Source organism: Trachemys scripta, chromosome 5, assembly GCF_013100865.1.
Source record: "Trachemys scripta elegans isolate TJP31775 chromosome 5, CAS_Tse_1.0, whole genome shotgun sequence".
Taxonomy (NCBI): domain Eukaryota; kingdom Metazoa; phylum Chordata; order Testudines; family Emydidae; genus Trachemys; species Trachemys scripta.
Window position 1 is genome coordinate 73,296,405 of NC_048302.1, and position 12,670 is coordinate 73,309,074.

General features: G+C 39.4%; 1 protein-coding gene across 7 annotated transcripts in view; it reads left to right on the forward strand.

Annotated features, from left to right (window-relative positions):
* WDR17 (WD repeat domain 17) overlaps window positions 1-12,670 on the forward strand; it is a 107,157-nt gene that overhangs the window by 71,897 nt on the left and 22,590 nt on the right. For all 7 annotated transcript variants that reach the window (XM_034771139.1, XM_034771137.1, XM_034771138.1 and 4 more), the window contains 7 exons: window positions 1,990-2,154; window positions 4,619-4,821; window positions 4,973-5,122; window positions 5,216-5,346; window positions 6,628-6,753; window positions 10,679-10,834; window positions 12,383-12,447. In XM_034771139.1, the coding sequence (XP_034627030.1) occupies window positions 1,990-2,154; window positions 4,619-4,821; window positions 4,973-5,122; window positions 5,216-5,346; window positions 6,628-6,753; window positions 10,679-10,834; window positions 12,383-12,447 (996 nt within the window). The remainder of the gene's footprint in view (window positions 1-1,989; window positions 2,155-4,618; window positions 4,822-4,972; window positions 5,123-5,215; window positions 5,347-6,627; window positions 6,754-10,678; window positions 10,835-12,382; window positions 12,448-12,670) is intronic.

Genomic DNA, 12,670 nt, shown 5'->3' on the forward strand with positions numbered 1-12,670 from the left:
AGCACAGGAAGGTAAACACATCTGCTTGAACTAGTGCAAGCCTGTCTACCCACACTAGGAAGCACCCTTCCAGTTGCTGCATAGACATACCCTTAGTATAGCTAAACTTAAAAAAAAATTGATGGACTGTGTCAGTGATGCAACTGACTTGCAGAGACATAAATTATTATATTTAATTTAGCAACACTGATACTAAAAAATATATAATAAAATATATTCCATGAGAATAATTACAAAAAGTTAGAGCATTTGTAGTATGTACATTCAAGAATGGTGTAAATTGGTTACAAAAGGAACAAAGAGCACAAAATCTGCATAGTCTTTCCTGAGTGCATACAACTAAAAAAAATCTATTTGGAAACCCAAGATTGTATATTTTTTGCAAAAATATAGACTTTGAACAAGTGTTTCCATAAATATTGGTCAAAATTTTAATATTTGGCTTGGGGGGAATAATTTTTCTAATATTTGTGAGAAGCTGCATATATAGGAAGCAGAGTTGCCTCTTCCCCATAGAAACTTCAGTGTGGCTAATTTAGCTGCGGCTTTTCCCCTGTTCCTTACAGCTTGTTGTGATGGTGGTCCAGTTTGTCTTAGCAGGGAAACAGAAGTGTCTAATTCTTTCTGGCCTCTTCATGTGGCAATAGTAAGCCACTTAATTTCCTTTCCTCCGTATGGTCCATTCATGTCAAACTCCTCAGTTCTGTTCTCTCTACCATAGGACAGACCTCACCTTACACAAAGAGGTGATTTTAAGAACCCTGGAAGACTGTGGTTTTAAAAGGTGCCTACAGTTTGCGGTGTGGATAATTTTCTCCCTCCTAGTCTTTGCTATCTGTATTTTAATATGATCAAAAATATTTGCTTAGAAAAGGCAAACACAAATACCATCATGTAGGTTAACTTATTTTAACTTGTAATATAAGAAAAAGGTAATTTAGAATGTGATCTTTAAACTTTCCAAAAAGCACTTCATTTTTTTCAAAAAAAGAATACTAAACAACAGTGCTTTATCATACTATGCTGATGATAGCACCTTATTAACAATATACAATAGCAAAAATAATATCGGATCTGCTGTGTTTGTGAGATTATGAGGTTGACTTACATTGTAATGCTGAATTTTTAATACTAATCTTGCAACAAGAGCTGAAACGGAGTGCACATTAGGGGAGAGAAAACTACAGGGGAGTTTGGCAGGTGCAAGTGAGATTGAATCATAGCTACTGGATGTGGGTGGAAAGGGAAGGTTCAGGGGTTCAGCAACTGGGAGGTCAGATTGGGTGCAGTGAAATAATGGGAGAACTGCACACAGCTGGATAACTTTTCCATAAGGAAATGGTTAAAAATAAAATACATAGCAATGGATATGTGACTTATTTTTCTGCCACTATTTGACTTTCCTTTCAAATACCATTTCCATTTATTCTGTTTTTTCAAGTACCGTTACCATTTATTCATTTGTTTTAATTGTATAATTATATACATAGCCTAATCTGAGCACAACACATACATACAGTGTTATTATTTAAAACCTTGATCTGTAAATATGGCAACCAGGCTTTAAGGAATAGCAGAGAAAAAAGAACAACAGGAAACAGATCTGCCATGTTATTCATTTATTTTGCACATTTTTGCTTCGGGCAGAGTTAGTGATAGGTGCAAAAAATTATTCTGTTACTGTGTACTCAATAGATTTATTGGAAAATAATGGGCTAGATTCTGGTGTAAATTTTGTAGCTCCATTGAAATTCATGGAGCTTTGCCTATTTACACTAGCTGAGGGTCTAACCCACTGTTTGTAGTTGTGTATCATATATTGAAGCATAATTTCAACTGTTAAAGAGATAACATGAAAAAAAGCAAATACAAGTCAAATTTTCGGAGATATACATTAAAATGTGTGCTACATTTGTATTTTTTAGAAATGAAAACAATACATTTCTACTGACTCCAATGGCTGATGATTGTACTGTTGTCATTTTGCAGAGATATGATAGCCACTGGATGTGAAGATAAAAATGTTCGTGTTTATTACCTAGCAACAAGCTCTGATCAGCCACTGAAGGTTTTTACGGGGCATACTGCAAAGGTGTTTCATGTAAGGTGGTCTCCTCTGAGAGAGGGAATCCTCTGCAGTGGTTCTGATGATGGGTGTGTATTCTTAGATTCTGTGAGAGACTTAAGGTCTCAAGTTGCACTGGTGCTGGCACCATAAAAAAAAAATTACTATCATTGTGTCTATAAATAACATTTAAGGTCCAAACTGTAGCCCTGCCTCCTCCACAATGCAGATCCTGGCTTGGCTCCATGCCTGCCTCCATGTGACAAATACATGACTACAACACTCTATACCCTACCCAGATAATGGAGTCAGTGACTGCCACCTACCACTTAGGGACTATATTGGGATGATACTACATACTCACATTGCATCCAAGACCCTGTGAGTGGAGGGAATATGGTTCTCTTGTGTGACTATCTAGAGTATGATAGACTGAATATCATCTGTGGAGATCTTTGAAGGGGCCACACCATCCCTTCAATGGCATTACTGATGACAGCTGTGAATAATCAAAAGGTCAGAAAGGGGTTAAAGAAACTTCTCCTCAAGGTAATCAGGCGAGAACCACCACCTCTTTTGTGATTCCCAGTCACTTTCCAACAGGTATCCAAAATATTTTTGGGAGGGGTCATAAGATCAGAGGATCAGAGCCTGTCCCTGTCTCTCCTCAACAGCAGGTCTGTGTGGATTACTATAGCTCTAGGATGGCAGTGGGGAGGCCTTGGCCTCTGGGAGCTGGGAGGACATGTGGGGAGCTCCTGGGGAGAGCCCTGCAGATTTGTGGATATCCCCGGACCATGTTTGTGGATTGGACGCAGATACAAATTTTCTATCCATGCATTCATTGGTATACATTAAAAAAACACCTTGATTTTGAGAGCTCGTGTTGCATTTGCAAGGCTGACAGAAAAAAAAATCTTTTTACTTGTAAATTGCAAACTTTTTATGAATTCAGTGAGAGACAATAAATATGGAACTCTATGATATTGTGAATACACGAAAGATTGTGAGGCACTCAGACTATGGTAATGGGGGCCATATAAGTACCTAGATAATACATAGTCATTTTCAGAGTACAATCACACTCTAAAGTCAGGAGAATTGAATAGCTAGGTCCTACACTATTCTGCAAAATTTGTTAGCCTTTTGTTTCTCTCATTTGGTAACACTGTATTTCATGAGTGAAATTCTGGAACTATGCCAAATGCTCCCCTAAACAGGTGGATGTATACATTGCATAAGATTTCTGAGAGGAGGCTGTGTATGGGTGGTCACTAATTGCCTTTGGGCCATTTCTGATTCATGAGCTACATGCATATACAAAGTACACCCTCTGACTGTCAGTTCTGCTTTGTGATTCAGGGTTTGTAGAATCTTTCCTCTGCAGGTTTGGGGAAACAAAAATAGGGCTGCTGTACCTGCCCTGCATGTTCACTGGCATGAGTGGGCTTTGCTAGTATGCAAGTAGATATGTTGCCTGTCAGATTTTAATCTTTTGTAAAAAGAGAAATCTGATGTTCATTTCAAGAAACTATTTGATTATTTTTTTTTTAAAAAAACAACCCTCTATGCTTGGGGTTGCTGATTAGATTTAGCCAATGTTTAGAACTATCGTACGTGAAAGGACATTTAGAAAATTAATTTGATTATTCTTAAACAGAAAATATAGCAATGATACAGGCATGAATCGCTTCCTACCCATAGCTGTTTGAGGGGTTCCACTGTTCCAGAAAACCCTGCAGAAACCATTGCTACCACATGGGAAATAACAAATAACAACACCCACCCACCCACCCCCCGCAAACTGGGGCCGGGAGCGGAACTGTGGCTCTGGGGTAGCAGGGGGCGGCGGATGGGGTAAGGGGGCCAAGGCTGGGGCCGCAGCTAGGGGTGGGTCTGGGGCCAGGGTGGGAACGGAGCCTAGCTAGCAGCTGAGGCTAGTGGTGGTGGTGGGACTGGGGCCTGTGGCTGGGAGGAGAGCCATGGCCAAGCCATGGTGGGGATCAGCTGCTGTGGCCAGGTGCAGGGCTGGGGCTGGGCATGGGGCCAGGAGCCAGGGCCATGGGTGGGGCCGGGGCCAGGAACGGATCTGGGGGTGGAGCGGGGCTGGTTGGCGCTCCCTCACCGCTCCCTGTGAGGGCTGGCCTGGGCCCTGCCACGCACCCTCCCCGGAATGTTCTTCTGCGCTTCCCCTAGAGGGGTGCACCCCTCCGTTTGGGGATTTCTGCTCTAGCAGTTATTTTGTGGAAGTTCTATACCTGTGTTACGCTGGGGGCCAGACTAGATTATCGGAATCTTTTAATCTATGAATTTCAGTTATATTTTTGCTGTCACGGTGTATTTGAATTGAACTGACAGGTCTCTTTATTTTAGTGTTCTTTTAACAAATTGTATAGGGTGCCCAAAGCATTGGATAAAAGCTCTTGTATTACAGTGTCTGTAAATCTAGATAAGTAAATATTCCAGGTGAAATGTGAACTTCAGAATTTTGCTGAAAGTGTGATCATGTTTTGGTATATTGATAAATTTATGCTTTTTGTGTCTTGTTTTCAGCACTGTTCGAATATGGGATTACACACAAGATGCTTGTATAAATGTTCTTAGTGGACATACAGCACCAGTACGGGGACTAATGTGGAATACTGAAATCCCTTACCTATTAATATCAGGCAGCTGGGACTATACAATTCGGGTGTGGGACACAAGAGATGGAACCTGCCTAGACACAGTTTATGATCATGGTGCAGATGTATATGGTAATATAGTTTTAAATGTTAATGTTTCCATTCTTATTTTGCTAAAATGTATTTATGTGATACCTTAAAAGTCCATAATATATTTTCCTTAAAACTAATTAGCAGATAAATGTAATTGTCTGAATAATGTTTAAAATGGTGTCTCCATTAGGATTAACATGTCATCCTAGTCGTCCATTTACTATGGCCTCTTGTTCTCGTGACTCCACTGTGAGACTTTGGTCTTTAACACCTCTGATAAACCCTCTCCAAATAAATATCCTGGCAGACAGATCTTGGGATGAGATCATTGGCAATACTGGTAGGTAAATTATACATACTGTTATTTTCATTTGCTTTGTGTTAGATTACCTTTAATAAAATGTTTGTGTACATAAACATTTGTGTTGATTAGATCGTGCTGTGGAACCAGGTGCTCCTCCCTTGCTATGTGGTAAAGTATCCAGGGATATTAAACAGGAGGTGGACAAGCTGATTGGTAATCCTCGAGGGAAAAAACTAAGGTGGTTCTCAGAATGTCTGTCAGTAAGTATTCCACAATCATCAACATGTTGCGCGTGCATGTATTCCTTAAATTAAACTGCAAAAGAAAAGTTTCTTCTTTCTTCTCCCCTCCCTTGTGTACTATTTCCTTCAAAATAGGCTCAGCACGTGCACGAAGGACTTCTGCTTAGTGATAGTTTATAGATGGAAAATGTCCCTCCTAGAACTGGTTGAAAATATGGAATAATCACAATCAGAATTTCCTGCTGCAATAGATAAATTTCAGCAGAATTTTCCATTGAGAAAATAAATAAAATTGCTTTTGTTTGTCCACCCAAAATTAAACATTTTGTTTCAGTTTGTCAAAGTGAAGTGTTTCATGCTGGGTTGAGTCTGCATTAAGCTCTGCGGTTGTCTGAGCTGCTGCAGGGCTTCATGGCAGTTGTAGTTCCGGGTCACTCAAGCCCCCTTTCTCACCTACTGGCCCCATTTGTTTCAGTCAAAAACACAGAAACAAAAAATTCTGAATCAGAATCCGCAAAAAGTGAGTGAATCAGAATGTTATGGAATATTTGTTCTGCAAAAAGTATAAATATTTTGATGTTTAGTTTTGATTCAGGACGAAAACAAATGTCAAAATATCAGAATTTCTCGTGTGTCAGAAAGTCTCTGGAATTTTTTTAATCAGTTCTAGTCACTACTATTGAAGTCTGATAAACTTGAAGTCCTATTCCTAAACTTTTCAGGAGTAGAATTGGGACCCAGTGCTTGCTCCCAGTTCAGAATATATCAGGCATTAAACTTATGACACTTTTATTTCTAAGAATGCTTTTCGGGTCACTTTATTGGTGTTTCTATATGTTTTCGTGTAATCTCTGTCTGAACCCTAGACTCATGGTAACCTAGGTACCTGGATTTACAGGTGGAGGGATACAAGAATTAGACCACTTCTAACTGATGGGAGTAAAACCTCCATATGACATCATCATGTGTTCTTTATTTATGACATCTCTGCTATTTTTTCACATGCTTCTTCAGTTTTATACAGATATTCTCTCCACACATGTGGTATGTGTGTGCTATGTATGTGTATAAGTATGTTGTGCTTTGTGGCTATATAACTGATACAGGTCTCATCCTGATACACTTAACTGCACTAGTAGTTCTTACTCAAGAGACTGTAGTATGTGTCTAACCTGATATACTCTGAAAATATTTACCTTTGAATTGACTAATAAATTCATACCATATACTTTGCAGGTTTCATTTTAATATCTCTTGCACATTATTGTAATCTATTTTTTTTTATTATTATTATTTCAGCCTCCAGGAGGCAGTAAAAATTTATGGGACCTCGTTGCTGTAATAAAAGGACAGGACGATAGCTTGCTTCCACAAAATTACTGCAAAGGAATTATGCATATGAAACATCTGGTTAGATTTAGAATGGTAAGTAACATATGCAGACAATGTGAAACTTGTTCATGAGTAGTTTTATTTTTTAGTTATAAAAATATGAAAATCCACTGCTTTACAAAGCTGAACACTTACAATGAATAGGAGTCACATTTAAGAAAAAAGGCAGGCATTTCTTCTTTTTGCAAAAGATCAGGTGTGAGGATAAAGCTCATGGACACAAGTGAAACATGGATTATTGACAGAGGCACTGGATCACATCTCTAGTATGCAGGGCCGGCTTCAGCTTTTTTGCCATCCCAAGCGGCAAAGAAAAAAAAAAAAGATAAAGCCGCGATCGGTGGCACTTCGGCGGCAGCTCTACCGCGCTGCTTCATTCTTCGGCGGCAATTTGGCAGCGGCTCCTTCCCTCAGAGAGGGACTGAGGGACTTACCGCCGAAGACCCGGACGTGCCGCCCCTTTCCATTGGCCGCCCCAAGCACCTGCTTCCTGCGCTGGTGCCTGGAGCCCGCCCTGCTAGTATGGCTCTTCTTTCCTTGTGGAGTCTCATGGAGCGCTGCCCTCCAGCACACCACTTCAGGGCCCTGCAGATGTTTTGCATGCGGCACCCCTTTGTGTTCTTTCAATCAGTTACCCAGACTAGATTAATTCAAAACATATACCCCCTTCGTGGGGTCTGATTTACTAAGTCTTTCTAGAAAGTGCAACTCACTTTTGATAGTCATCTCACTTCACTCCATGCTCAGTCTGTATAAGAGTCGTGATCAGCTCCCTGCCCCTGTTCAGGAGACCTCTTAGGCCCCCTTTCTGGAGCTGGGGTAGGACTTCACATCATTGCTCTCTCAAAATAGGAGTCCCCAGCTTTCCTTCTGGGATAGATCAATGAAACAGTCACCCTACTTCTCCTTAAGCCAGGAGCCCCACCCCTCCTCCTGGACCTGGGTAATTCAGATAATTATTACTTCTCTCCTTAAGATAGGAGTCTCCAGTTCTCCTCTTTGGAGCTGGGTTGTAATTTAGCCAACCATAGGCATTCTCCTTTAGTTGGCCCCTTTTCCCCAGTTAACGTTCAGGCTCAGAGGGCTCAGCAGCCAGACTTCTACTGCTAGTGTCTGCTCTGCAGTGACAGAGGAAGCAGTATTTAAGCTGGTCCATTTCCCTCACTTCATCCCCAGTTGATTGGGTGAGAGGGGAGCCTTGTCCTGCCCTCTCTGCAAGGCTCCTGGCTAGTGCCCATAAAGACACAATGATTGGATTGCCCCGAAAACACCAATTATTCCCAGGACCGCTTCCTCTATTTTAGGGTGACCAGATGTCCCGATTTTATAGGGACAGTCCTGATTTTGGGGTCTTTTTCTTATATAGGCTCCTATTACCCCCCACACCCTGTCCCGATTTTTCATACTTGCTGTCTGGTCACCCTACTCTCTTTTGATATCTCTTAGGTCCTTTTATATACATCTGACTTTCAAAATCTTGAAGGGCCATGTTACATGATGGGAATGGGCTGACCCCTAGGTACCTTATTCTTTAGGGGCAGACTACCCTGTCACAAGGATGTATTGCAGTGCCTTTGGTCCTTATCTTTAAGACCTTTCACAGCATAGCCCCTGTTAGGTTCTTGTATCTTATCACATTATCTCCCACTCTTGGCTCTACCAATGATGCATGGCCCATTTGTCCACTTCTCCCACAACCAACCACAGACTTCCTTTCATGCTATACTTACGCATGGAACAACCTTCGCCTTCCCCACCCACCCCAAAGGCAGGCTGTAAATCTGCTACTCTGATTTCCTTCAAATCCCTCTTAGGATCCAGTTCTACCATGATGGGAAGGGAAACTGACAGCACAAGTGTCCAGTTGTTTGTTAAATCCATTTACTGTGTCTTGATTAAAAGTGTAATTTCTTTAGGGCCGGAACCATCTTTTATTCTGTTTGTGCAGCACCTAGCACAATGGGACCCTCGCCATGACTGAGGCATCTAGTTGCTACTGTAATACAAATAATACAAATTTCTTCCATCCTCCTTTTGTAAAAAGCTATTATTTTTGCATTGTCCTGGACTCCGCCTGTCTCTCTTCTCACACATTAATAGGGACAACAGGAGTAAGTGAAAGCAAAGGTTTGAACACACAGCTACTCTGTTGATTTAGTTGCTATGCAAGGGGGAAATCATGATAAACATTTTACTTGCAGTTCTCTGTACCGTTCTGCCCTGTATTAGAGGCACCTGTGACTACCCCTTATGTTGAGTGGTAAAATGCTAGATTATAGGTCTGTTAAAAACTGAGTGTTTCAAAACAATGGAAAAATGAAAACATTCTAGCAGGCTGCGCTGTGGAGTCAGACTACTAACTCTTGTTATTATGCACTTTGATGTTCAATGTGTCAAATCACTTGATTATGTAACCGTGACGTTTCATTCAGCACACATCTTACTCTGATAATATGTTACTGAAAAAGCAAAAGCAAACAGAAAATCTCGTTGTCTTCATAATATCCCTCAGGATCAATCTTCCATAATTACATTTGAATTAGGCACTTTCAAATCACAGCGTTAGAAAAAAAAGACAAATTGAGAGTAGGGCTTGAAACCTCCACTGACATGGCATGTAATAAGTTTTTCTGGGCAAATGCCATCAAATTCTGAAAAACTCTCAACTTTTCCCTAAAAGCTTAAAAAAATCTAGCCCTTATAGTTGTGTAGATACACTCAGTTCACATTTTCAAGGTTAACTCATCCCCAGTATTGGTCTCCTAAGTCTGCAGACAGTGTGCTCCAACACCTATGCTGTCTGCTCTTAGGTTTCCTTAAACTACTGCAGACTAAAAACTGGGTAGAGCGTTGTCACTTTTTTCACTGCTGCTATTTGAGAATATTGTAGAGAGCAATGAAACTGGCAAAAGTTAGGTCAGTTTTATTCTGTTGCTTTTTGAGAAAACTGTAAGCACCAGTAGATGCAGGCAATGGAACTGTTCTCTGGAAGGGTCTCTTTCAGGTCATTAATCAGTGTTAGATAACATAGGGCCAAGAACTGATCTCTGCATTATCCATTTGTGTAAAGGTCTGATTCAATCTCCATCTTCAGTCGTTGGTGCTGTGAAGTCATGAATGCAAAAATTGTCGCATGTGCAGCTATGACTGAGTGATAGTTGAAATAAAATGAGAGCCCTTGACGTGGGAGGAGGGTTAGAAAAGTTCATTTTTGCCTTATTTCTCTTAATTAGTTAAGACGAAATGTGATTTTTGTATTTTAACTCTCTATAAATAATTTCTCTTATATACAATTAGCACATGGGAAAATTCCTCTTCTCCTTTTAATAGTCATAACTGAAATCTTTACCTCCATTATGGTTAAAAATATAAATAGTCATGGAGGGAATGGGACATGGCAGGTTATGAGGATTCAAGGGCAGAAACCAAACCCACCTATCATAATCCGACCCTCACTTAGATTCAACTCCATACTCCCATCAGAACTAAGAGCCTTAGTTACTATCTCTCCCCCCACCCCCATGTGTGTGTATATGTGTCTCTTCACAAAATGTGTGTTTAATGAGTTTTCAAAAAATACAAGGTAATGATTTTTATGAGGTAGCATATGTATATGTATAAGATATCAATAAGTGTCTAAGAATGGAATGCAATGAAAATATATATAATCCAAAAAATATGAATCAGGATAATGGAATGAAAAAAATAATAAATAACAATTATAAATAAATAATATATGAATACAACTAATTAGCCCTAATTCAATGGGTGTAACAATGTAATAGTTCAACGTAATCTCTTCAATGTTTAAGGTCTTTAGTGAAAAAGCTGTTATTTATCTTCTCAAATGGCACTTTTAATATTACCATTAAAATATTTGATTTTAATACTTACTGGTCTTAGCAATAATTGTATTAATCAGAAAAAAATAAGTATAGTGTGTTTTTTTCTTTACCAGTCCAAAGCCCAAGAACTAACAACAGTAAAAATGTCCAAATTTGGAGGAGGTATTGGTGCACCTAGCAAGGAGGAAAGGCTAAAAGAAGCAGCGGAAATACATTTAAGATTAGGACAAATTCAGAGATACTGTGAACTTATGGTGGAGCTTGGAGAGGTAAAGTACTAAACCAACTAATGAAGAACTAAGTACAGTATAAAAGTCTAATAAATACTACCTCTGCATGAGAGAAAACAACAGAGTTATAAATCTAGCAAAGAGTGATCTTCCTGCAATTTTGATGTTTTTAACCTGTACAGTGAAACTTGGCTTAAGGAAACACCCAAAGGGTTAACAAGATGGATTGCTCTGAACAGATTACTTTTAACTGAAGTACAAACAAAAATGTATTGACAACTAAAATGGCATATTTTATATCTCTTAAGGGAGGGGAATTATTAGTGACGATTAAAACCAAAACCCTGGTTATTTGTTTTCTGTTAAAATGCTGTTGCTGTATGTAAGGTTGGCAATTCATGATAGCATTTCAGGTATGCTTTACCTACTGTGTCATTTTTGCATTTAATGAAACACTCACCTAGTTTCAGTAACTAGGAAGAAATGCATCTGCTTAAAACAAAGCTAACTGTGTGTGTGTGTGTGTCTGTGTGTGTATCTATCTATCTATATATCTATATATATATTTGTATCTATCTATCTATCTATAGATAGATATTCCAATGCTGATCTTGCTAAGAAAGCTTTGCAAACAATAAAGAGAAAATTGGATTAATAAATAAAATAACAGAACATTTACTGTGGAGAAATAAATAAATTATATAAACAGTAGTATGTTTGCGTTTCAGCATTATGGTGGTGGGTGCAATAATAGATTTTTTTAAAATAACTCCTAAAACAATCTTATTGAGGAATAATGTACACAACACCTCATGAATTGTGACTCTATTTATGGTCCATAAGACTGACACAAAATTTAAAGCGTGTTTATGTTCTGAAAAAGTGACTCTGTAAATCTGGCCCAAGAGATGGCAAACATGAATTCAAACATTAAATTTTTAACAAGGATCTAACAAAGCACATAGGTACCTAACTGGATTTATAAAAGCCCTAACTCACTTAGGTGGGATTTGCAGAAGTGTCTATCTGTTTATTTAGGAACGTACACCTCTACCCCGCTATAACACAACCCGATATAACACGGGTTTGTGTATAGCACGGTAGCAGCGGGACTCTGGTGGCGATTTAAAGGGTCCAGGGCTTCAGCTGCTGCGGGGAGCCCAGGGCCCTTTAAATCACTGCTGGAGCCCTGCCGTCCCTACCCTGGGGCTGCGGCAGCGGGGCTCTGCCGGCAATTTAAAGGGTCTGAGGTTCCCCACAGCAGCCAGAGCCCGGAGCTCTTTAAATCACCACCGGAGCCCTGCCGCCCCTACCCCGATATAATGGGGTTTCAGCTATAATGTGATAGGGATTTTTGGCTCCCCACGACTGTGTTATAGTGGGGTAGAGGTGTACCTCAATAACTTTTTTTATCTGGGTATTAGTTACTCCAGAACAAATGTATCCAATTTACAAATAAAAAGTAACACCGAATTTTTTTTTGTTTTTTTTACATCATGACAATTTTATTTTTAATGGAAAAGACATGTCATTGATTGAAACTATTTCTAAATGTAAAATTTTCATGTACAACATGTTGTGTTTCAGTGGGACAAAGCACTCTCAGTTGCACCAGGTGTTTCTATGAAATACTGGAAGAAGCTAATGCAAAGGTAAGGCTAAAAGCACATTGCTCAATTGGAACTTATAATATGCATAAAATAAAGGACCAAGACAAATATAATTCATCAGTACTAGTAAAGTAAACTGCATCTGGCACCTTTTTCAACATTCCAGTGATGTTGCTTTTATTGTTCATTAAAACTTGTGATGGAATGAGCGTGGATTTCAATAAGGATTCCATATATATATATATATATATATATATATATATAT